The 25,824-nt window shown below is 34.2% G+C and overlaps 3 protein-coding genes across 4 annotated transcripts; 2 read left to right on the forward strand and 1 right to left on the reverse strand.

The window, feature by feature from the left end:
* Positions 1-2,257: 2,257 nt before the first annotated feature.
* Positions 2,258-10,409, forward strand: LOC142618158 (transmembrane 9 superfamily member 1). The gene is made up of 12 exons (XM_075791108.1): positions 2,258-2,633; positions 4,126-4,318; positions 4,455-4,559; positions 5,816-5,833; positions 5,941-6,038; positions 6,125-6,277; positions 6,475-6,609; positions 6,881-7,047; positions 7,358-7,452; positions 7,608-7,981; positions 8,621-8,894; positions 9,893-10,409. The coding sequence occupies exons 1-12, from the start codon at positions 2,526-2,528 to the stop codon at positions 9,958-9,960; spliced, it is 1,788 nt and encodes a 595-aa protein (XP_075647223.1). The 5' UTR covers positions 2,258-2,525; the 3' UTR covers positions 9,961-10,409.
* Positions 10,410-11,089: 680 nt separating this feature from the next.
* LOC142618200 (ferredoxin) lies at positions 11,090-11,868 on the forward strand. The gene has a single exon (XM_075791112.1). The coding sequence runs from the start codon at positions 11,203-11,205 to the stop codon at positions 11,641-11,643; it is 441 nt and encodes a 146-aa protein (XP_075647227.1). The 5' UTR covers positions 11,090-11,202; the 3' UTR covers positions 11,644-11,868.
* A 271-nt stretch (positions 11,869-12,139) lies between these two features.
* Positions 12,140-22,023, reverse strand: LOC142618174 (MLO-like protein 4). 2 transcript variants are annotated; one of them, XM_075791109.1, is made up of 15 exons: positions 21,859-22,023; positions 21,227-21,284; positions 20,778-20,995; positions 20,583-20,699; positions 19,896-19,956; positions 18,417-18,508; positions 17,605-17,679; positions 16,889-16,974; positions 16,728-16,777; positions 16,586-16,626; positions 16,322-16,492; positions 16,190-16,225; positions 15,140-15,207; positions 13,783-13,843; positions 12,140-12,808 (listed from the first exon to the last, which is right to left on the reverse strand). In XM_075791109.1, the coding sequence occupies exons 1-15, from the start codon at positions 21,982-21,984 to the stop codon at positions 12,380-12,382; spliced, it is 1,689 nt and encodes a 562-aa protein (XP_075647224.1). In that variant the 5' UTR covers positions 21,985-22,023; the 3' UTR covers positions 12,140-12,379. The 2 variants fall into 2 exon arrangements, with proteins under 2 accessions (XP_075647224.1, XP_075647225.1); XM_075791110.1 differs by lacking the exon at positions 16,322-16,492.
* Positions 22,024-25,824: the final 3,801 nt, after the last annotated feature.

Here is a 25,824-nt window from a genome sequence, read left to right on the forward strand (position 1 = left end):
TAAAAATTACTAGATGATGTCATATTTGCATAAATAACAACATTTTATTGGTTGGAAGGTCCGGGAGGACCATGTTAGTAGTTCTTCCGGTGGATCTATAAATCCGTGAAAAAGGCCTATTGAGATGACTATTTATATTTATTTATTTATTTTAAGTTTAAAGTTTGATTGTTCTTAAGCTATTTATTTATTTATTTTAAGTTTAAAGTTTAATTGTTCTTAAGTCTTGACCGTTCACACAATATATCTTCTTTAAAACATTAAGTAAATTTTATTTATTTATTTATTATAAGTTTAGTACATAACAAGTACGATGCTAATGTGAACACATCCCTTCGAAGTTGAAATGAGTATTTTTTTTTTTAGGAAATTGAAATGAGTAGACTTGCTGTACATTGACTCAATTATTTTGACTCTTGAGTGGGCTCATACTTATCATGCCTGAATTCAGATAAGGAACACGGAATTTGGTTCCTTTGCTGTGGAATAAATTTATCAATAGTAATTAGGAAAAAAAAGTACGACTTGATCTTATATTGCTTCGCTTGTTTACTTTTATGCATTTTCTTGTATTTGGTAGTATGAGAAAAAAAAAATGATTAAAAGAAAGTTATTACTTGACTTCTTTTATTTAGTTTGGCATGAAATAAAGCTGTTTTTCCATAAAATTTTAATGAAAAACAACTCTATTTCGTGCTAAGATAAAATAAGAGAAGTTTAAAGATAGATTTTTAACTTATTTTAAGGTTGTTATCAAATATAAAAAAATAAAATAATTTTTTAGAAAATATCTTTTTTTGGAAAAATGTTTATGTGGAAACAAATATCATGAAATTAAAAAATATTTTCCTAAAAATATTTTACATCGAAACAAATGAAGTGTTAATTTAAAAGTGAAAAAAACTCAAACCTGGCATGGCAATTCTTCCTTGATTTCTTGTCAATTAGCCCCGATTTTCAAAGGACAAATAGAGGAGGATAGGAATAGAAAAAAAGAAAAAGGGAGAAGAGTGCAAGAAGGTTCTTTCAATCTTACATAATTGGGCTATAGGTAAAAAAAAAAAAAAAAGGGTGACAGGCCCAATTATGCATGAACTATGAGCATCCTAACTTGGCCTAGACATATTTTGGGGAAGAATTGAGGTAAGAGACCCAATTACGGGGAAGCAAAGTAGCAAACTCTTTAAATGCTTCGGCTGCCATTGAATAATTGCTCTGACTGATGAAAATTTTGCAACCTAGGCTCGTTTGATTCAGCTTATTTTCATGATAAAAAAAGGATTGTACACCTAGTATTAAAGGCTAGAGTTTGGCTACAAAGTTACAATCAACAATAGGAAGATGATGTATAATCATGTAATGTGTAGTACACATAACTCACTTAAAATAATTGTATAAAATCACTTCAAAGTGTAGTGTAGTAAATGATCACATGCCATTTTTCTATTGTTGGTTGTAAGCTTGCAGTCTAAGGTTTGTACCAAATCTTGTATCATTTTTTAAAATATTATTTTTTCTAAGGCACAATTGTATTTTTACATAATAAATTGTATAAGCTAATGAAAAGAGACTCATCCAAATGTACTTTCTCTTGATATTTTACCAAAAATTATATCACATACGCTATTGAATTCAAACACTTGAATACATTGAATTTAATTGTTCTTAAAAAAAGACAACACTATTTTTTTTTTATTGATCAAAGCAACAAAGTGTTAAGTTTCACCTAGTGAAACATATTCTGTCTTATACTAGCTCTCTACATAACTTTTTCTTTCGCTCACACACTTAGACAAGGCAATGGTGCGGTTTGGATGCAGCGTCCACGTTTTGCATCCAAGTTTTGCCTTTTTTTTTTTTTTTTTTTGGCTGCTGCATAAGACAAGCGCGCAGTGCGCGCACTGTGTATGTACTTTTTTAGCAATTTTTTATTAAAAGTGGGTCCCGCAATACTATTTACACATTTAAAAATTATTTTGCTACAGTGTTTTCAATTTTCAGTTTTCAGCAATAAGTTCTATCCAAACGGACACAATAATGTATTAGCTCGTGCTCTAGCTCAGAGAGCGATACTTTCTTACCTTATTATAGGGTGGATTTTTGTAGGGAGAAAAGCAACATGGGCTTGAAAGAAGGCCCAATTATACATGAATCTTTAACCAAAAAGAAATAAAGGCCTAAAACTACAAAACTTGGGCCTAAAAGGCTATAATTTAATACCCAACAAAACATATATATAAAAACCGAAAAAACAAATGAGAATTTGTTAGTAAACGGCTTCAACTTTGTCATTCACACTCAAAACACAAACACACTCAAAACACAAATCCACTCTAAAAGGGAAGGGGGCGGGTGGTTTTAGCATAATAATAGCACACGGGAAGGAAAGACATTTTTGTTTTTACAAAAAATAAAATAGAAGAAAATCAAATCAAACGGAAAGTCTTTTGAGTTTGAGCAGCGACCCCTTTTAGGAAAGAAAGAATCTGGACCGTCCCAGATCCGTCTCTCTCCGGCCATCATCCATGTCCTCCACCGTCCGATCTCTCTCTTTCCTTTCCTTCCTCTTCCTCTCCCTCTCCCTCTTCCTTTCTCTCTCCTCCGTATCGCTCGCCTCCGACTCAGATCACAAGGTAAATTCTCTCTCTCTCTCTCTAGCTTTCCACTGCGAACCCTAGCCGAGTCAACGACTCGCAGATTCGACTCGTGGATCTTGTTGTTCAATTCCCGATTCAGATCTATGCGATTTGTAACGCTTTCGTGATTTTGTTTGAAGATTTGGACTTCGGTTATTGCATCTGATTAGCTCAATTTTTGTTTGCTTAAGCTCGTGTGAACCTAATTGTTTGATTTTTTGTTTGGTTCGTTTTTCTCGAAAGATTTGGACTTTGATTTGTGAATTTTAGTGGGTTTTTATTGCTCGTTGTTGAATCTAAATTAGCTCAATTTTTTTTTAATTTTTGCTTAAGTCAATGAACGTAATGGGTACATTTGATCGTGCTCGAGATAATGTGACTGATTAGTTCAATTCTGGTTATGCAGTAAAGCTCATGAACCTAATATTCATTGTTGTGAGGGAGAGATCTCGGGCGGGTTGATTGTATCGCGAGTGTTATTATTGTCAATGTGATTGAAATTTTTGGTTGTAGGGGTGGGGGGGTTAGTGGGATTGTAGAGTTGCTGGTGTTTTTTTTAATGGTGGGTTGCATTTTTTGTATGCTTTTTAAAGTTTTTAGAACTATGACTAAGATTTTTGTTATTGCTACATGTTGGATCGATCTAGTTGGGTGGATGGTGAGGTCATTGGGTGTTTGTGTAACCTATCAATCAGAAGGAATTTTTTTTTTTGTTTGGATCTAGTTCTGATAGGATGTGTTTTGAGAGGTTTTTCATGTGGGGTTGTGGAGAAAGAAATTATACTGGTTGACTTGTTTAGAATGCTTTGACTTTAGCGGCCAAGAACGTATTTGCGTAATTGGAGACAGTCAATCTCTTTTCGTTTGGTTACCGAAATGAATCTCAATTGCCCATCCAATTTGCACCTGTGACACTTATTTGTGAAGTTTTGGGGAGATGCTGTTATTGACATTGAGGTTCGTTGTCAAGTATTTTTATTTAAGGGGAAAAAAAAACTAGAGAAAACTTTCTGAGCTTCTTCAGTGGTTATCATATTCACTTTCTACTTTTTGTTCCTTCATTTGCTTGTTGTACAATAAGACACAAATTGCTATTGTTGTTTAAATCAAAATTGCATTCCCTCCTTCCTTTAAAAAGCATCAGTTAAGTAACAGTTTCAATTTGGTATTGGTGCATGAGTTGTGGTACGTATTAGAAAAGAAACATCAATCTGATTGGGAAATTATATAAATAACATTTTCCTTTTTTGAGGATGTATCCTTGTTTATTTTTCAAAAACAAATCATATAAGATGGGCTGACCCTGTTATTTTTTCTAGATTCTTTCTGTGTACTCATTGTTGTTGTGTAGTATAGTATGTGCTGTGGGAACTGTACTGCAGAATTTTCCTTTACTAACTCCAATGGTTTTCTAATGTTTTGTTGTATCTGCATTTTGATATGAATTTTTAAAATACTTTTGTTGATACTCCTTTTGTCTCTTCTGCAGTATCAACCAGATGACCCAGTTACCCTTTGGGTAAATAAAGTTGGTCCCTATAATAATCCACAAGAAACTTACAATTATTACAGCCTTCCGTTTTGTCGTCCAGAAGGCAATGCTGGTCACAAATGGGGTGGTCTGGGTGAGGTCCTCGGTGGAAATGAACTTATAGATAGCCAGATCGATATAAAGTTTGATAGTACGTACAATTTCTGTCTTATCACTTAAATTTGACATTGAAGGGGACCTAATTGCTTGAGCTGACCCTAATATAATTGGGATTAAGGCTTAATTGAATTGAATTTAGTCTTATGTATTGACTTTTCTTTGCACAGAAAATGTGGAAAAGGCTGTCATTTGTCAACTAAAACTTGATGAGGCAACGGTTAAACATTTCAAGGATGCAATTGAGAACAATTACTGGTTTGAATTCTTTGTGGGTATGTTCTTCATTGAATCTGTTGATGTTTTTCTAATATAAGTTGATGATATTTTTGGTATTGATTATCAATTATAGAATGTGGGCTGATGCATATGGGAGTCCTGTAGAAGGTTTAGAGACATGCCTAACATGTACAGAAATAAATTATAATGTTTATTTGAAATGCATTTAGTATGTAATTCTAGAGAGAGGGAAGCAAAGCTAGATGCAAGTAGGTCTGGATTTGTTGTGGGAAAGCAAAGCTAGATATGGATATAATAATAACTTCAATCCTATTGGATTTGCATTACAAGAAAATAGTTCTTAGAAAAATGATGGGAAATCATGTTCCCTCAGCAGTCTCAGAAATGTAGTAGGTTTTCTGTTATGCTACCTCCCTAAGGCATATGTCTTGTGTAGTAGCATGAGCACATTCGAACAAAGTGAATTTTTTTTTTGAAGAAAACTGTAGATTTATAAGCAGTTAGAATGGGCTTGTACATTCTTGTAAAACTTGTAATACTTAAAATAATTTTTGTTGGTGCATGTACTTTATTGGTTCAGACTACGTGTGAGTTTGGCATCAAATTAAAAATTCAGCTTATTTTTGCTACTATTCATGGGTTCCATTGCATTTTTTAGCACTAATCATGGGTCTTACTGTACTAATTCATTTAACTTTTACCTTTATCTACTGTACTTTCAGCAAAAAGTTTTCAGTTTCAGCAAAATAAGTGAATCTTAAATAGACCCTACCTAAAGAACTGATGGGAATGAGAAATTCTAAGATACTTGGGATTTACAACCTGTTTAGAGTTCCAAACTGAAGTTCAATACCAAAATTTCAACAATCTCCAGTATTGAAATTATAATTAATTGATTTTGACTAACAAAAAGTCATTGTTTAAAAATCATTTCTAGCATTTATGACTCATTGAAGGCACAATTATACTGTGACTACTGTTTCTGACTCATGAAAAATAGTTTGGGAATCATTACTAGCATTTGTGACTCTCTTTGAATGCACAATTATACCAATATTCTTTGTTGCATAGTGCAACACCTACACGGGTGTAGATATGTTAATCTAATGACCATATTGCTTTATACTATTGTAATCTGGAAAAGTCATGTGTGGGCTGTTGTATATGTTTTGTATGCAATTTTTGTTTTGCCTTAGCTCTATTTCATGGTATATCAGAGCACTTACACTTGATCTCTTTTCTCTTTTCTCTTTTCTAATGTTGGTCTTCGGAATGCTGGATACAAGTTCAGATGATCTGCCTTTATGGGGTATGCATATAACTCACTCTGGTGGTTATATTTAGCTTGAATATAATTTGATGGCTCATGATAATTTGTTTTGTTTTTTTATTTTTTATTTTTATTTTATGTTATAGGTTTTGTTGGTGCGTTGCATCCAGATAAGAACAGTGATAATGGCAAGCATGTTCTTTTCACGCATAAGAAGATTGTTGTCCAATTCAACAAAGATCAGGTTTTGCTTTTCAAAATTGCATATGAATTCTGTGGTGGGAATTTAGGATTCTTCATAGAATCATGGTTATGTTTCTATTCTTGCAGATTATTCATGTGAATCTCACTCAAGAGGGCCCAAAGCCATTGACAGTTGGGAAAACATTAGACATGACATATTCTGTCAAATGGATGCCAACTAATGTCACTTTTGCACGTCGATTTGATGTCTATCTGGATTATCCTTTCTTTGAGCATCAGGTAACATAATGTGGCTGCTGCTTATTATCTCACTGTAAATTGCATTGTTTCCAATATCATGAGCCCCCAATTTTGTATTTTTGACTAAGTCATTTCGGATATTTGTAAGTGTTTCTTTTTTTACGGACTTCTTGATTACCCTTATTCCCATACTTGTTTCTATTATTGAGAGTTGTGTGTGTATGGTTAATCTGCAGATCCATTGGTTCTCCATTTTTAATTCATTTATGATGGTTATCTTCCTCACTGGTTTGGTGTCAATGATATTAATGCGAACTCTTAGGAATGACTATGCAAAATATGCTCGGGAAGATGATGATCTGGAGACTCTGGTAGTGCTCAATTCACTTGCATTTCTGTTGTCATTTTTTCTTTTGTTATCTTTGTTTTTGTTTTTTGGTTTAAATAACGAAAGGTAAAAACCATTTACAAAAGTAAAAATTGTCATTTTTACCGATCAAAAAACAAAAAGAAGGTAAAAATTGTCATTTTTCTTTTGTTAATTGTTTGTTGATTATGTTCCTTTTTTTCTTTTAATTAAAGAAATCAAAATTGTTGCTAGCTCTGATGTTTTTGGTTACTATTTTGCTGCTTTTTTCTTAGGAGAGAGATGTTAGTGAAGAGTCTGGGTGGAAACTTGTGCATGGTGATGTTTTTCGGCCTCCTCGCAATTTGGTTCTTCTTTCGGCTGTTGTTGGTACAGGTGCTCAGCTTGCGTTGCTTGTTCTCCTCGTCATCTTATTGGCAATTGTTGGAATGTTGTATATTGGGTATGTTGAGAAGTTAATGATGACCTTTTTTTTTTGTTGGTTAATTACACAAGCACATGGTGAATCTTGAACTCATGACCTTACCCTCCTCCTTGTTGTTACAAGTGGAGGAGGTGCTGTTTAATTTAGAGCTCATTGGCGTTACTAATGACTAACGGGTTATACTTTATTTCATCTTGTGTCTGGAGCCTTATACTTTGGGGTTTATAAACCTGACCAGTAACATAGATGCATATGCTGGTAGCATATGTTTCCTTTGATCTTCTCACTGCTGTTATAACGTTTTTTAATATTTATTTATGTGGCTCAGGAGAGGAGCGATTATCACAACCTTCATTGTATGTTATGCCCTTACATCGTTCATTTCTGGTTATGTGAGTGGTGGGATGTACTCGCGCCATGGGGGTAGGAATTTTTTACCATTAGTAGCCTCATTTGCTTATTTCTGTTATTCTGTTGCTTTTATATTTGGGTTCTGTTTCAGCTTTGTAATGCTTTTCTTAGATGTTTCTTTTTTGTGCGTTATTAATTTTTGTATAACTTCTATGTCATTCTGTCAGGGAAAAATTGGATAAAGTCCATGATCCTCACAGCATCTCTATTTCCATTTATGTGCTTTGGTATTGGGTTCATCTTGAACACAGTTGCTATCTTCTATGGTTCTCTAGCGGCCATTCCCTTTGGCACTATGGTTGTTGTCTTTGTTATATGGGCCTTCATCTCTTTCCCTCTGGCACTTCTTGGTACGGTTGTTGGAAGAAATTGGAGTGGTGCTCCAAACAATCCTTGTCGTGTGAAGACCATTCCTCGTCCAATTCCTGAAAAGAAATGGTATCTCACACCATCTGTGGTCTCAATTATGGGTGGATTGCTACCCTTTGGCAGCATATTCATTGAGATGTATTTTGTCTTTACATCCTTCTGGAATTACAAGGTGAGTTCCACAATTCTGTGGGTTGTTTTGATTGATAAGGAAGATTTGGAGTTATTTATATTAAGTGATTATTGTGTGGCATTTGAAGGCATGAATCTATTGTCTAGTTTGGAATTACAGGAGATGGTGAAATAACTACCACACATAGCTAGTGAAAATTTTAACACATTTCGTGATCTCTTTTTACAAAGTATGAAGACAGGTTTCCAATGGCTGATTTGCACCTCTGAAAATACCATGAACTATGGCATACACCATGAACTATGGCATACCTGTCGGTGCCTTAGGAAACATATATTAGCTTTATATTGCAATTTAGTACTAAATTGTAGTTACATAGTGACATTGATATTCAGCATTATAATACAACAGATTTGCATTGACAATTACATTGTCTGGAAAGTTTACTTGTGACAGGAATTTAATTTGTTGGAGAGCTTATTAAATTTTGTTGGAACAATCTCCCTCTCTTCTATTTTTATTTTATTTTATAACAAGGGTATTAATATTTCCTGGTGGCCTCTTTAGACAGATGGATGTTAAAATTTATGTTGAAAATAGAAATTATTATGTCTGCACAATACAGTTTGAGGAAATGTTGAACTTGAGTAACTCATCTTAGCTCTTTATGCTTAACAGGTGTACTATGTGTACGGATTTATGCTGCTGGTTTTCGTGATTCTCATTATTGTCACTGTTTGTGTGACCATCGTGGGGACGTACTTCTTGCTGAATGCTGAGAACTATCATTGGCAGTGGACTTCTTTCTTCTCTGCTGCGTCGACAGCTGTCTACGTGTACCTGTATTCGATATACTACTATTATGTGAAGACCAAGATGTCTGGCTTCTTTCAGACCAGCTTCTATTTTGGATACACTTTGATGTTTTGTCTTGGTTTAGGAATCCTCTGTGGTAAGTTTTCACAATTTTATTGTGACATTAATCCTTTTGTTTGTTTTTTTGTTGTTGTTGGTTTTTTTATTTTTTGCTGCTTTGACATTCTTTTCCTATTTTTAAATGTCAATATCTCTCTCAATGAGTTATTTATTTTAAAATGCTGGCGCTCTCTCTAATGCAGGCAGTGGAAAGAAAATTTTATTTTAATTTAGTTTTCTTTAAGGTCAATTGCATTTTTTTCCGTTGCATTTTATTTAGTTCTTATTAGTTATTTATGTTATTAGTATTTTAATTTAAATTCCTAGAATCAAGGGTATTTTTGTAATTTAATAATTAGGTAGAAAATTTAGGGTTTAGTCATAGTGTAGTTTATATAAGCACACTATTGTACTCCACTGGAAAAGCTTATGGTTTACTTGAGTAAAAATTATTTGTTGGAGTTTTCTTCAATATCTTGGTGCTATTTCAAGGCAACCCTAATTGTGGATTCCTAGCTTTTGCTTTCTTGCCTGGTGCCAATTCCAAGCAAAGCTTGAATGTTGATTCCTAGGTTATGTATTATCTTTATGTTCAATTTTTTGGGGATCCAACTCTTATTCTGACACTAAAGCCTTGTATGATTGGAATCCATAGCGAAATCTTTATTTATCATTGTAGCTTCAGCCAAAGTTTAAATTGTCAAGGCAATGGAGGCGGAAATGAAAATTTCAGTTGGTCATTGTAAATATTTATTGATAATTTAATAGTTGGGGGTTGAGGGATTGAATCCTGGATGCTTCTGTTGGAAATACCAGGAGGTGCCACTTGAGCTACAAGACTGTTGGCACTTGATACTAGGTCTTTTTTATAGTCATTTACCACAGTACATGTTGGTGATTTTTGCGGCTGAGATGAGGCTAAGAAAATCTGGTTGATAGGCTACTGACACATCCACATACAGCCTGGCCAAACAATTGAGAAAAGATGTTATCTTTTGGTGCTTGAACATTGATTTGATCGTTTTAATTGTGCAGGAGCTGTGGGTTACCTGGGCTCTAATTTGTTTGTGAGGAGGATCTACAGAAACATCAAGTGTGACTAGGATTCTTCTAAGAAGAAAGAGACTGCATGCCACTTCCTGGAGCACTTTGGTTAGGACACAATAAATTTTGAGAGGAAGCTTGTGGTCATGTACGAGGGACAGCATTTTCTACAGATTCAAATCACAGGGTTTGAGGATGGGGATGTATTCTTCTTCTTTCTCTAGACTAGGGGATGCCCTGAGATTTTTTGTGTTTTCCCTGGTTGTAAGTGAAAGGCCTTAATTTAGGAATCAGAAATTGTTTCTATAGAATGGAAAATTTAGCAAAATATTGGACTCTTGTCATTTATTATTTTCTTCTTTGTCCCTTTACAAATAGGTTCCCTGTGTAAGGATTGATGCCTAATTTCCTCTGTTCTTTTTATTTAGTTCTGTACTTGCACATCTTTGGGACAAAGAACTTGTGAGGGAAAATACTTTTTTAGTAATGAATTTTGTGCTTCTGAATATGTAAGAATTTACAGATTTTGTTTCTATACCTGCATATATGCTTTGTCTAGTCTTCTAATGGTGGGGTCGCATCCAATCTGTTTTTGTTTTCCATTATGTCAATTTTGATTCCACACACATTTCTATTGATTCCAGGAAGTTAAGCAAATACTTTTTAAGGTCATGTGTGCATGGCATTCAAGAAAATTTTTTATGCTCATTTTGTAGATTCCTGTTGTTAGAACTTAGAACAAGGGTCCATTATTTTTCCATGCTGTTAGAAAAAGACAATTTGGCCCATCTTTTCCTTCTCTTTTCCTGTTTGTTCTTTGCAACGTCTATGATAAATTGGGAAATTGGTGGTGGCCTTGTCTTTTTTCAAAATGTTGTGTGGCTATGTGAATTGCACGTTACCTATGCAATTTGTGGCAAATGTATTTTCAGATCTATAACCAATAGAAAAAAAAGGAAATAATTCTCTTTTACCCCCTTCCCCAAAATAGAAATCCTGTTGTAATATTAGAATAAGAAAAAAAAAAAAAACCCATTTTCATTCGTTAAAGAAATGCCAAAAACACAAATTGTTATTAGAGGATCGTGTCAACCAGAGTCACCAATAAAATTATGGTGATAATAAAAAGATAGAGTGAGCCACGAGAGGTTGCCAAGTGGCAGATAGGGTTTGTTGCCAACTCAGTTCATCACATAATAGCCACACTATTTCCACAAGCCCTTCCCATTATCAAAACTAGTTGCCTCTCTCACTCTTTTTAGCCTTCCAAACTTTCTCCCCAGCCTTACCAAGCAAGAAAAATGGCAACCACAGCTGCTCTCTCTGGCACCATGGTTAGCACCTCCTTCATCCGCCGGCAGCCGGTGACAAGTCTACGATCACTTCCTTGCGTTGGGCAGGCTCTTTTCGGCGTAAAAGGTGGTCGTGGAGGACGTATAACAGCAATGGCTGTTCACAAGGTCAAGCTCATTACACCTGATGGGCCACAAGAATTTGAATGCCCAGATGATGTTTACATTCTGGACCAGGCTGAGGAGCTTGGTATTGACATCCCATACTCATGCAGGGCTGGTTCTTGCTCTTCATGTGCAGGGAAAGTTCAGGGAGGGAAAATTGATCAGTCTGATGGTAGCTTCCTTGATGATGAGCAGATTGAAGGAGGATGGGTTCTCACTTGTGTTGCTTATCCACAGTCTGATGTTGTCATTGAGACCCACAAGGAGGAGGAACTCACTGGCTAAAAATGTGAATACACATTCACTATGGCTGCTCTCTCTCCCTCTGTCACTTCATAATGTTTTGTTGGTTGGTTGGTTTGGTGGCTTGGTGAAAGTCCAGGGAAAAATGGTTGTTTGTGTTTAAATGAGTAGCTCTTTTTTATGGTTTTTTGTTTCTTTCATTTGTAGTCACAAATGAACTGTTGTAGCTTAATAATAATAATAAGCTTCTATGGGTTTTGCTTACAAGATTGCTCGTGTGTGGGCTTATGTATGTCTTATTAAGCATCATTCATGTTTGTGGACATGCTGGAAATGGAAACATTTTTGTAGCTCTAATCATTATAATATTTTCTATTTCAAAAATCAAAAGCACAATAAAAAAGAAAAAGAAGAAAGATTATTGTGGATATGGAGCTTTTGCACTGGCACAATGAGGAATTGCAGTTTGTTTGAATCAATATTCCAAATCGACAATGTAAGCTACAAATCTACAAAAACTGAATTTGCAATGAAAATAGAGAAAAAATGGCTCATATTGCAATTGTATATATGCATCAGACAAATGGATGTATGTCTTCTTTGTTACATTTTAGTATATTCCCGTTACCTTTCCCTCTATTCTCCTCTCCCTCCTTTCCAAACATTCCCTTACTCTGGTCAACACTAATCAGATTAACTTCCATTTTTCTGGCTCAGAATGATAGCTTGAACTATAATGCAGTCAAAGAGTGATTTAACTCTAGGTGGATGAACACCTTCATGTCTTCTGAAACAACTCAAAAAGAGTATCCACCTTACTTTCCTCTCCACTTTTTGCATTGTCTTCTTCATCATAGGTGGGAGGGTGTGATTCACTTAGCCTTATAGAGTCTGATAAAAACTCTTCCACCCGTAATGAGATTTCTCCAGGTATGTCAGAAGTCTCAAGCACGGGTTTGACAAGTTCATCTGATGCCACAGTTCCATGATTGAGTGAGCCAATGGAAGAGCTTCGAGATAAAGTACCAGATGCAACTGTTATTTCATCTCTCTCATCAATTGTTGTATCAAGCGAACATACTGATCTTGTAGTATGTGAGTGCAAAGAATCGCGTAATTTAGACCTTTCCTTCACTCTTTTACACCAACTATGGAGTGACTCTCTGACACTTTCGGAAACCAGGGCTTTCTTAAACCGAGATCCCATCTGTAGTCATTAAGGATAATAGCATTATACGTATATCATTTGATGCAAAAACATGTCATCTAATATATGTATTTCATTATGTCTATGAGCTAAATTACTATGATATAATATATATCCCTATTTAAAAGAGAAGAAATCTTTGGTAGTTCTTTCAAGTCAGGGGAACCAATACTAGTCCTGCACAAGACATTTTATTAAAGTCATGCAGAATAAGGCTATTATAGAATTCATGCAGAATAAGGCTATATGCCTATATTATAGAAGTCAAGTTGATGAATGAAGGTCGTAAGGGCAAGATTGACTTGCAGATAACATACTCCTTAATATCAAGTGTGTGAAAGTGCACATAATGATACAAGAGATGATGGCGCAGGTGAGAAAACTGGTGAAAAAATGACTTGAACGAATCATTGTTGGCCAAGGGTTCTCAATTTAACTGTTGACACCAACCATCCAATCAAATGCATTATACATGGTGATTGAATATAAATCATGTTCAAAGGAAGTTAGTACAATTTTTAAATTAAAGAATAATGTAATTACTTCTTTTATTTGCGAAAATATCATGAAAGAGAGACATATTCACCACAAATATACCAGTGTGATAGAAAGGGTTAAGGACTATCTGGCATACCAGAAAGATAGGAAAAACAAATTGTTGAGTTTTAATGATGATAATAGATTTTGAGGCCCAAATGTCAGAGTAGTTGTTGAGAGCTTCAGGCTGTAGGTTTTGTAACTCTAATGGGATTAAAAGTTATGACTGCTTGGAATCTGCTGTAAGACTTGGAAATTTAGGAATTCTTCTTACCTCTGCCTTTTTTTTTGATAGGTTCTCACAACTGCCTTAATTGAGATATATGGTTATTTCATCTATGGAGCAAAGACTATATGCCTAACTACCAACTTGAAATACGTGATGATGCCAGCATATTTAAGAATTAAAATTTGATCAGTTAAAAGAGAACGCAAACCTGGGTGACAATTACATTGAGAGGCACCGTACTGTAGCTACACCAGAACTGGACAAGAAGACTGCAGTTACCAAAAAGGACAATCATAAGATGCATACGAACACATAACAAAGTCATAAGAAATCAATTTGAAGTTTGATCATAAGTTAATGAAACTAATAGGGTAAATTGCAAATTACACCCTTAAAGTTTGGGGGTGATTGGATCTTACACAAAGAAGTTTCAGAATATGGATTTTGCCCCATGAAGTTTGGTGATGTTTGGATTTTACACACATATCAGAATTTAGATTTTACCCCTTATATTTTAGAAGCGTTTGGATTTTACTCCTAAAGTTTTAGGGTGTTTGGATTTTACACCCTAAAGTTTTAGAATTTGGGGGTGTAAAATCCAAATAACCCTAAACTTTAGGGGTAAAATCCAAGTTCTAAAATGTCAGGGTGTAAAATTCAAACATCCAAAATTTTAAGGGATAAAATCTAAATTCTAAAATTTCCGGATGAAAAATCCAATCACCCCCAAACTTTAGGGGTGTAATTTGCAATTTACCCAAACTAATAACTTAAGTACAACCTCCACACCCCCACCCCGGCCGCTGCCCCCCCTTCCCCCTTTTCCAGCTCTAAGCCTAAGGGTATGTTTGTTTGGAGGTGAAACAGGGTGGATAAAAAACTTTAGAGAGAAAATGGGAAGGAAAACTTTTTTGAGTGTGTTTGGTTGGATGGGAAGGAAGAAAAATAAATTGTGGGGCCCAACTGTTTTCTCCCGAGCTCACCAAAAAGTTTTCTCTCCAAAATGGAGAGAAAACTGAAGGGAAAAAATGGGACTACTTAATGGACAAAAATACTCATGTCAAGTTCTTTTTTTTTTTGTTTAACTAGACATGATTTTTTTTGGAACATGATTTTTATTTTTTAATAAATTATGTGATTACTTTTTTTTTGTGTGGTTATTTGTCACTTTTTTGTTTTAATTGGCCATCATTTTTTAACAAGGATGTATGAGTAAATTTATACAAATTCACTTTTTCCATCCCTTCACTTTTCCACTCCCAACCAGACAAAAATGAGATAAATTAAATCTTTTCACTTTTCCATCCTCCCACCATTTTTTATCCTCCCACTTTATCATCCCTCCAACCAAACGGGCCCTAAAGATTGCATTCAAATCCATTCCTATGCCATATTCGTCTTTCAACCTGGTATTAGGTTTTGATGGGTGAGTGTTACAAAAAAATTATATGCATTAGAGCATGATACAGGCAGCTAGACACCAAATTAATATGCATTACAAGATCAGTGTCATGACAAGGAATTTACACATCTTCAATAGAACTGCACATTAAGAAAGTAAATACCCAGAAGCCAGCCGAATGACTATCATCCAACGGTTTTTCATGAAGCATGATCTCTGTTTGAAGCCCCACTAAATAAAAGATAAAAAAGAAAGGAAAGGAAAGACCATTATAACTTCATTTTATATGATTGAAAAGAAGCACAAAGAAGTAGCAATCGGATAATTATCTAATGCACTAATCATTACTGCAATTAATAAGGAAACAGATTTGTTAGTTTTAAATTCTCCAGAGTTTCAAAGGACTACTCAAAGAAGTTGTTTGAATTTTTGGTATATTATGAACCTGCATCCCATAGATTTAAATTAATCATGACATGTAATTCTGAATAACAAATATGCAGCCTCTATCCTTGTTTGTTTCATTCCTAAGATACTTTAGAAACAGGACAATGAAGCCACTAATTGCTACCTTTTCCTGCAATCAAGATCATGTGGGCATTATGACGCAGGACAACTAGAAAAAAATTGAAACAACAATAAAATAAATGAATATGACCTAGGAGTTAGCACTTAGGCCTTGCTTGGAGTCAGCACCAAGAAGGGAAACCACTACGAGTCAGCACCTAGGGTGGACTTGGAGTTAGCACAAGACTAAAAGAAACTGAATGGCAATTTTTTCATTCATCAAAATATTAACTATCTCCTCAAGGAGTACAATAGGTTGCTTATAAAGGATTGCCTAACCCGAGTTTTAATTGGCTAGGAAACCCTAGTTGCCTTATTACAAAAATAACCTTGCTTCCAAATTAAAATACTAATAGCCTAATTAACTACTAGGACCTAAAACATAAAAATTCAATTGACTTGCAAACATAAGTAATACTAAATAATAATTTTCCTGCGTCTCCCGCACCATTCTCCTCTAGTTTGAATTCCACAATGAAAAACTTTCTTTAGAATTGCATTCTATAAATTTATACCTTCTTTCAAGCATGTACACAGGCAGACAAACACAAGCCACAGCCACAGCCACGCACACACACTATATATATATATATATATATAGAGAGAGAGAGAGAGAGAGAGAGAGAGAGAGAGAGTCTAATCTTACCAAGGACCAGATAAATGTTGCCATCTCAAAGGCATTCTTCATGCACAAGAAAGAAGCTAAGCATTAAATCAAATGAAGAAATTACAATATAAATCATAAATCAGACACAAGATATGAATTACACATCACCACCTGAAATATGATGAATTGTATCAACCATAATAATATCTCTGGTTTCCCAAACCAAAATAGATCGTCACGTGGCTTTACTTGACCCCCAAAAGATGGACCTGTTTGTTCCCCAATTTCAAGTGCTAAAGAGGAGACAACATGTTGAAGTTTTGTTCCAACCAGCATGACAAGCTTTTTTGAAATGCGAAACAATTGAGCAAGAGATGTTAATTTGAGAAGAATATAGATTCCTTATACTGACATGATGAGTGAATGTATACTTACAATGGCAGGGATGAAAGAAAGCCAGAAATATATATTCAGACCTGCAGCAATACGGTAACTACTAAATATTTCATGAATTAAAGCCAAAAAAAAAAAAAAAAAAGGTTCTCTGCATTTGTATTTTGAAGATATGACAGGTTACCGTGAATATTTATGAAGATGCATACTATGGCATATACCCAAAGTGGCCAGCTGCAAAGTTAAAAGGTAACTCAGTTCTAAGTTTAACATTAAGATATGATTTACTATCAATTAAATTGGAGTTGCCTGAAAAAAAATTATTTATTTTTGAAAACTGCATACCTAATCCCCAGAATGCCTTGAAATTCATCTTCCATGCTCCGAACCATATATTTATGGAAATCATAAGAATGTGGAAGTTTGTGTTTCTGGATAGTAAATAAGCATGCAAAAAAAAAAATCAGTACAAATATAATATGGTATTTACTGTTCAGGGTAAATGATATTCAATGATGAGGAGAGACCACTGTCATGCAATGATGTTACAGTTCTGATCGTGACTTTTTTTTTTTTTTTTTTTTTTGAGAAATCTGATCGTGACTTTATGTGACCTAAAAATGTCAAATAATTGTGCAACTTCTAATATCTATGTTCACCTAGAAGGTAAAGGTTTAAAATGCTATATGAAAGAAAATTAGCAAAAGGAAGAAAAAAAAAAAAGTTGATATATTAATATGAGTATGAAACTACTTATTATTAATAAATATTAAAATGGAAAAACTAAAACAATCTAGTGTGCTTTTCATCTTTTTGGTACGTCTATTATACTTTTATTTATTTATTTATTAATGAATTATATTTTTTGCTAATCCAAAAATAGTCAGGCAGACATATTATACTAGATCATAGACCAGCATTGCTAATCTTGGCATTCGTTTGCCTTAACCAATATTGACTAACATGTCTCTAGCAAGATTTTCGGTAAATTAAATCATGATCAAATTGTGATTCATTTTGAAATTTCAAAAAGCGGTATTAATAAGAAGTTAAGTACCCACAGTGACAAAACCGAAACGCAGTGCCAAGTAATCTGGTTTCTTTATTGAACTCCTGAATTGATGTAGAAAGCAGAGCTGCACCATTAGCCCACAAATCAACTTTACCTTACAGGAATTTAGAAAGATAAAGAGAGATAGATTGGGAAAACTAGATGCTACATTACTTTGTTAAAAAAAAAAGGAATGAAAAACAATTGAAAGCCAGACACTAAGTTGGCAGAGTATTATTTATAAAAAAAACATATTTAAGTGACTGTCACAAATGTTTTGATGATTACCATTGGAAAAGCTTAATGGATGGAGATGCATTTGTAAAAGAACATGGCATAGCGAGTTCCATTTAACATAAGTTGCATCAACCTTGTACAGTAATTTAATTAAGAATGTGGCGTCCACAGCTGTTATGTAGATCATCACAGATATGCATGATTCTAATTGAAATATCTTGAGTAGTCAACATATAAGAGAAGATGATGTGAGAATGGGAACATAAGCTGGAAACTTTTACTTGAAAATCAAAATTTCTTCTGATAATTTACTTGAAAATCAAACCCTCTCAGAAGACATATAATCTATAAGCCTTTAAGTAAATTCCACTACACGAAACATAACAATCTTATATTCCAAAGCGCGGGAATGCAATATGCATTATATTAAGCTAATTACCCTCCTTTTTTCTGCTTATTTTATTGTTCATTTAAAATTTTTTTGGCAGCCAAGGTAGAGTTTAAGCTCATTTACCTAAACAATTTCAAACAAGTACATCCATTTTTATCTTAATTTAAATATTCATAATAAGGATGAAAAATCACCATCCAAATGAGAACCCGACTCCTGCTCCAAGGATGAGAAGTGTGATGGAAAACAAAGGTGGACTGTCGCCTCATCACCTTGGGTTTCTTTGCTATAAAACAGATCCAAGATTATAGAACTAATATTGTAGAAAACTAGGACATATAAAGATAATCAGAATTAAAATACAAAATTGCATCTCTATCAAATTTTGGGAAGATAAATCTAGATATCACATTTCAAATACCTATCAATTGAAAGAAGCAGAAATACTTAAAAGGGTTGCTGCGCACCTCTGACCACCCATTGCACATGAATTAATGTCTCACACCTAGAGGCAGCAGATGCCTCTGAAGGTTACATCTCATACTTGCAGCAATCAATTCTAAAGGAAAACTAACTAGTTTAGCCAGTCTACATTTTGGGAAACTAACTGTAGTGTGTAGTGGCCACAAAAAAAGCATCAGCACAACCTAAGTTAAAAAATAATTTTTATTCATTCTTTTTCTACTTGTGGTCTACTTTATCTTACAGTGTGATCTCTGAGATAAAGGAACAGTTTGCACCTTGCTAAAATCTTTCTTTATGTAATTCATTTTTCTTGTTTAATCAGAAAGCTTACATCAAGTTCTAAAAAACAGATAGCCAATATTCTAAAACCACATGGTCTTAGTTTTTTACATGCTTTGCCTATGGGGTCTTCAAATCCCATCTTACTAATTAGACTTTCTCTGATTTCATCTTAGTCTCAAATCTGAAACAAATTTGTGATTAGTATTACAACCAACTCACATAACCTATGCGTATGTCTCACTGGGTCCTCTTTCAGCCTCAAAGTAATTACCACACTATTATTCTCTCTATGGGAGGACCACCTCAGCCAAGGCCCTCCACTTGGGCCGAACCTCCACTGGAACAAGGCCCTTAATTGGGTGAAAGTCCCCTGTGCGTAGAAACCCCATTTGGGATAAGTCACTAAGTCCCTAACACTAGTGTTTGTATATAAGGCTCCAACTGTAAATTCATTAATCTCTTCTTAGTAATGCAGGATTACTGCTCTTACTTAGGAACAAAATGAAAGGTTTTTTTTGTTTTGTTTTCATAATTCAATAGTTGCAATGGGGGGGGGGGGGGGGGGGGGGGGGGGGTTTTTAACCATAGACATTTCTATTGGAAACACTAGGAGGTGCCAGTTGAACAATAAGACTCTTGGCACAACAAAATGCAACTTTGATTGGCTCAAGTGGAAAATCATCTAATCTCAGCAAACTTTGGAAAAGTAGGACAAGATGGGCTGAATGGTTCTGGGGCTTATAGGCAGGTAAACACCTCACAGCTTTTTATTAGTAAGCAAACAGAGGAATAATGATAATATTTAAGGATCCTCAAAAAAAAGAAGAAGAAGAAGATAATATTTAAGGAATTCAAATGTCACACAACTAAAGGGTAGAACAAAGACTAGTCAACTAATCATTCCAATGTTCAATTTTGTTGAGTACCTCTCAAATTCTCTTCAGCCAGTAAGCTAGCCTGAATTTCCCATTTCCTCCAACTGTAAATCTACAAAGCCAAGCAATTAAGAAGTGAATAAACCTCCCAGGTAATTTAGGGGCAAAGAACATCACATAAAATGAAATCATATAATTGTATTCGAAGAGGCATTCGAATCAGTATATGTGTACCTAACATAGACGCAACATGAAGAAAAATATATGGGTGTCAAACCCCAAGGGGGTTGGGATCTCCATAAAGCTAGTGAGTCTATCTTATCACACTGATTAGACCATATCATGTTTCAGAGAAAACATTGAGTTTCAATCTCATATCTTGGTAATGATCCATCCTTGTATTTTTTGTATAATCGTTAAATGGCTTAATTTTTGATGATTTTGAAAAACCCCATTTCAAAGGATGAATTGATGCCTTTCAAATATTACAGTAAAACAATAGATCAAACTGTTTTCATGCAATATCCAAGCACCCCTTCAAAGGAGAAAGAACCACACGTAAGCTCCAAAATGTGAATGAATTCATCTTTGATAAGCTTGAATGACCCCCTCAATGTTATAGAAACACAATACAGATTGATTTGTTTTCATGTAATATCCAAGCAGCCCCTTAAAAGAGCAAGAAGCTCTCAATGTGAACATGCTCAGATGGGGTCATATAAATAAAGAATGATGCACCTTGCTCATAGCTAGACCAACTGCCACACAACTATACAGAACATGTGTGATCCCAAGAACAAATAAGAATCGGTGAAGCTGCTCAAGACCCTCGTATGACACAAATGGTTCACGACCCTGCAATCAATTATTGGCATCAGTAAGGTCAATTCACCCACAAATCCTAACTTTTGCAAATATTGAGAGTTAATTTACCTCCCCACATTGATTTGTTGAAAGACCTTTTGGAGGAATATCAGTAACATTGGTAGAAGAGAAAGAACTTTTAATCATAATGTTCTCCTTCATGCTGTAATCTTCCTCGGAACAAAGATAGAACCTACTGCTGAAAAGAGATGAATTTACGCAAATCTCAGAGATCCACCTTGCAGATTGTGCCAACAACAAAGATAGAAGCCCAAGCAGCATCATCTCTAACAAGAAGGAAAACAATGTCAACTACAATCAAACCAAATTCCCACATAAAGAATGATTTGATAGTCTCAACTCTCAGAGATCGAGTCTCACTCAAACAAAAACAAACTACATCAGAGGCAGACACAATCAACAACAAATGCAAAAATCAAAGCTTGAAACCCAGAACCCATATCAGGTATCTTGCCACAATCAACATAAGTGAGAGCTGGCATTGATAAATTACTCACCTTCCTTAATCTTCTCCAAAGAAACATAAAGAGCCTTCCTCCTAGTGTTCTTCAACCACTGTACACAGAAAACATGAGATTTTGATTTCTTTTTCAACTTGAAAAAAGATCATTTCACTAGCTAATTCATGTTTACCCCAATGAGCCAAATAATCTATTTCATATCCCAAACATCAGGGCAAAAGTTCAGCATTATGGTTTATTCTCCCAAACTTAAAAAGAAAAAGCCCACTAGTTTTATTTCTCCTATATATTATGTGAGATCTTTATCTATTTCTCATAATTTTGCACTGACCAAGCACAACATTATCACAAGATTGTTACTCTGCTAACCATTGGTGTCACTTAAATCAAGCTAAATAGTTATGCTGGTTCCAAAGGAATAAAAAAACTCAATCTTCAATTTACACACTACCTTAACGTTTCATCTTTACACAATATATCAGCAATCAAACACAGCATAATCACAAAAAACTGATACTTCCCTAACATCTCCAAACACAATTAACTAAGCACTAAAGTGGGTCCCACATGAAAAATCCAAAGATTCAAAACCTCTCATTTTCCCACATTTTTTTGAGCAACCAAACAGAGCAATAGAACAATATCGAGAACCTTCAATATTGCTTTACCTTTCCAAATCTGTAGATTGATCTCTCCACTAACAAGCACACAAAGACCATAACTGTCACCACTGTAGCAACCAAATATGTTGGAGTCTCTGCCAGAGACCTCCCTTGTCTAAACACTTCCGCCATTTCCCACACTAGGAATAACAACAACAGAAGCCCATGAACTCTCAATGCAACTCTATAAAAGCACTTTATAGAGAAAAATAGAATATATTTCCAAAAATATGGAGACCCAAGTGAGAAAAGTTAGTGAAAGTGAAAGTGAAATATCCAGGAAATGGAGAAGTTTGAATTTGCAAACGTGAGAGATCCTTTTGTAGTCTTTTTTAGCATCATTAGGTGAAGGTTTATGTGGTTGGTTTGCACTGGAACATGTGCATATTTATAGTTTATTGTTATTTGTTTGGGATTTTCTAAGTAAACCCACTTTCCATTGCATTAAAATTGCTGTCCACTCTGACTCTCTTTCCAAATCCATTCCAAGTTTCCAACCAAACCCACATGGGAGAAGTATCCTTGTAACAAAAAAAACTAGGCTTCACATGCAAACGACCAAACAGTCCCACTACGTTGGAGAGTGACGTGGCTGATTTCTACTGGTATCTAGTTCATGCCACTGGTGAGTGTGAAATGAAAAATGCTAAGACCACAGCAAAGTCACTACTTTTGCCTCGACTCATTGCGTGACAAATTGTAAGTAATGAAAAAAAAAGTGGTAATTCCATACTTCTCTCAGTCACAACTCGAATAGCGAGCCGTAGCGAAATTTGTATAAATAATTATGATCCTAACATTGTTTCGTGTGAAGTTGCTGAAAGCTGGACAAATTTTACGTGTAAAATGTTAATGGAGCATATATTACCATGTTGGACTTTATAGGCGACGACAAAGTTCGCCGTTGTGTCCAAAAGCGATTTCCAAAGGTCCTCGCAGAAGTTGATTCGTTTTTTTCCAAGTCAAAGATTGAGTCATTCACTATACTGATTCGATCGGACAACTCACTTGAGCGTTAGATTTGATCCTATTTGTTGTTGAGACTTGAGAGGCAAACTTGATTTAGGTATTTTACTGTAAAATAATTTTAGGTAAAAATATTTTTGGAAAAATAAAATATTTTCAATTGTTTGGTTGCATTTTGAAAATTGCTTTGGAAAATATTTTCAGGTGTTTAGTTTCATTTTTGAAATGCTAATTTTCTACAAGTTTTTTAAATTTTCTCAGCTTCCAAACAAATTTTATAATAAAAAATTTCAATATATAAACTTAAAAAAAAAAAACTCTAAACAAAAAACCATTTATCAAATACTGCATCCTCGATCAAATTGAGAGAGAGAGAGGAAGAAAGAGTGAGTGATTGAGGGAAAAAGAGAGGTAGATCGAGGAAGAGATAGAGGCGATTGGTCATGGGTGGGTTAATCTAGAGGTGGCGGCGGCGAGATCGAGAGAAAAAGATGACGAGATTGGTCATGGGTGGTGGCAACGAGATCGTGAGTAGACGATCTGACCTAAATCATGGTTGCATGCATGACGGCGGGGCCGTGGGTTGAGGATGACGATCTAGGCTTCATTGGCGGCCAATCTCTCCGTGCTTTGGCTTGGGCTTGGCATGACTTGTGAGTGATGCGTGGAGGGGAATGGGGCGGCGTGATCTGACCGGATTCGGGGGTGGGTGGCGGAGTTTGTGACTTTCCCTCTAGCTCTCTCTCTCTTTCTTCTGGTGTGAGACTTCGAAAAATGGGTTTTGAAGGTAAAATAGGTCTGTAAATGGTTTTACGGGTGAAGGGGCTGTATTTACAGTCAAATGAACTCATTTTTAAGTTGACCATATTTTACTTGTGCATCCAAACACACGTGATGGTGTAAAATATTTTCCTGATTTCATTTACACCTGAAACAAACGGAGCCTTAGATGAGAATTTCTTAAGTATTTTTGGAGTACAGGAAAATTGTACTCCATCCTCTCACATTCGTAGTGGGCTCATTATGAATTTAACTAGTCACAAACCTGCGTGTTGCATGTGATAGTTTTTTAGTCCCTAGACTTTATAAAGAGTTTTTTTAAAATAGTTTAATCATATTTTTCATAATCTTGTCTATAACATTTGTTACCATTATCATATATTTATTGGTTGATAATTTGCATAATATAGACATTAAATAAGAGGTAGAACTATTCATTAAATTTTTTTTAAGTCTTGGTGTATGAAGATTATGATTATATATATAATTTTCCTAGTTAAAGTTTAATTAGTTTTAAGTTTAAATTTATAGCCATCTCTATTTTATTTCTTACTCCTCTTGACCATTCTTTTATTTTCCAAATAATGTTTATTAATTGACATTTAATTTCATTTTTTTTCTTCCTTCATTTATTCTTTATTACTTTGTATGTTTTCTTACTAGTTGTAAATTTTATGGTTATCAATAAGAAGTAGATATCATGGATGGCTTAAATAGTTACATTAGTGGTATGTCAAAGGGGTTTTTTTTTCTTCTAAATTTTCAAGGAAATATGAAAGTCATTTCTCTAGTTTGGTTTCAATCAATTAAGATATCCATAATATATTAACAGAAGTAATAATGAGTCTTAAATTTTTTTAATGTATGAAGTGGTTAGGTTAGTGGTATGTCAAAGGTTTTATAAAAAATTTTAAAAATAATTCCAAGGAAATATAAAAGGCCTTTTTTTTTTGAAAAAGAAATTGTAATATTTTGAATTGTAGAAATATGATTGTTTTAATTACATTTTTTTATAGATTTCATTATTAAGTTATGAATATCTAAATTAAAGTAGGTGAATACATAAATGCAAAATTATATGTAAAGTTACAACTGCACAAGATAAATATGTATAGATAATTTTTTTTTGTTTATTCATGAATCATTATTTCATTGTTTACTTATAAATATCTAAATTAAAATTTTTTATTGAAAAAAAAATCTAAATTAAAATAGATGTATATGTAAAGGTAAAATTATATGAAAAGTTAAAATTACCCAAGATGAATGTTTAACCACTTATAGATGTGTGTATTTTTAAGACTAAAAGTATACACAATTATTTTAGTTGAAGATAAAGAGGTAAAAGGGAGGGAGAGTAGATGAACATTTAACCACTTGTAGATGAGTGTTTTTTTAAGACTGAAAGTATATACAAATAGGGGGAATCACAATAAAGGAAGATAAAAAGTTAGAGAAAGAATGATATTAAGGTAGAAAATAGTGAAGAGATGAAGAGGTAAAAGGGAGGGAGAGTTTTGGAAAATTAATAATAAAAATAATGGTTAAAAGATATTTTAATTTTTAAATAATGGAGTTTTTAAGTCACCTTAAATGAGAAAATGTTTAAAAAAATATAAATAAAAAATTGGAAACAAAAAATGACGACGTGGTTATTGATGTGGCTCAATGTGAGCATAGTATTATTAAATGCTACGCTTTAACTTTTAGTAATATATAGATATAGATATAGATTAGTAGACCCCACCATTTTTCGTGCTTAAAGAGTACTTAAGAATTACTTGATTTAGATTATGAAATGAAATAAATGAACAACAAAAAATGAGTTTTGTATGAAGTAATAAACTTGTTAAGTTACATAATTTAATAGGAAGTATTTTCAAGTTTCAACAAAGATGTCAAGAGTTCATATCTCATTCCTTATTGTAACTATCGAATTTTTTTTTCTTAAAAATCTAGGTTGTATGTCAAGAGACTTGTACCTCAAGTAAAATCTTCACATGTTTCAAATTAAGACATTCATGAGTTCAGACCCTCCTACTCTTAAGGGTCAATGTATCGAAAAAAAAGAGAGTTCAAGTTGTATGGTGCAGTACACATTCAAATGCTTTCCTCCTTTCTAAATCAAGATGAAAGTTGGAAATATGATTTTTTGTTTGGGGGGAGGGGGTGAGAATAAGTTCTCCTCTTGATTCGCAATTTATGTATACGCCTTCGTACATTAGT

The sequence above is a fragment of the Castanea sativa genome, chromosome 1, assembly GCF_040712315.1.
Source record: "Castanea sativa cultivar Marrone di Chiusa Pesio chromosome 1, ASM4071231v1".
NCBI lineage: Eukaryota > Viridiplantae > Streptophyta > Magnoliopsida > Fagales > Fagaceae > Castanea > Castanea sativa.

Excerpts from the sequence above, each read along its gene's own strand:
- LOC142618200 (XM_075791112.1), top strand. The coding sequence starts at position 11,203 with ATGGCAACCACAGCTGCTCTCTCTGGCACCATGGTTAGCACCTCCTTC.
- LOC142618174 (XM_075791109.1), bottom strand. The coding sequence starts at position 21,984 with ATGGCGGAAGTGTTTAGACAAGGGAGGTCTCTGGCAGAGACTCCAACA. Across the intron at positions 16,627-16,727 it reads CATCTTCATAAATATTCACG|GTCTGAATATATATTTCTGG; the intron begins GTAACCTGTCAT and ends GTATTGCTGCAG. Across the intron at positions 13,844-15,139 it reads GTCATTCGGCTGGCTTCTGG|TCTTCTTGTCCAGTTCTGGT; the intron begins GTATTTACTTTC and ends TGGTAACTGCAG.
- LOC142618158 (XM_075791108.1), top strand. The coding sequence starts at position 2,526 with ATGTCCTCCACCGTCCGATCTCTCTCTTTCCTTTCCTTCCTCTTCCTC. Across the intron at positions 2,634-4,125 it reads CCTCCGACTCAGATCACAAG|TATCAACCAGATGACCCAGT; the intron begins GTAAATTCTCTC and ends TCTCTTCTGCAG. Across the intron at positions 7,982-8,620 it reads CATCCTTCTGGAATTACAAG|GTGTACTATGTGTACGGATT; the intron begins GTGAGTTCCACA and ends TATGCTTAACAG.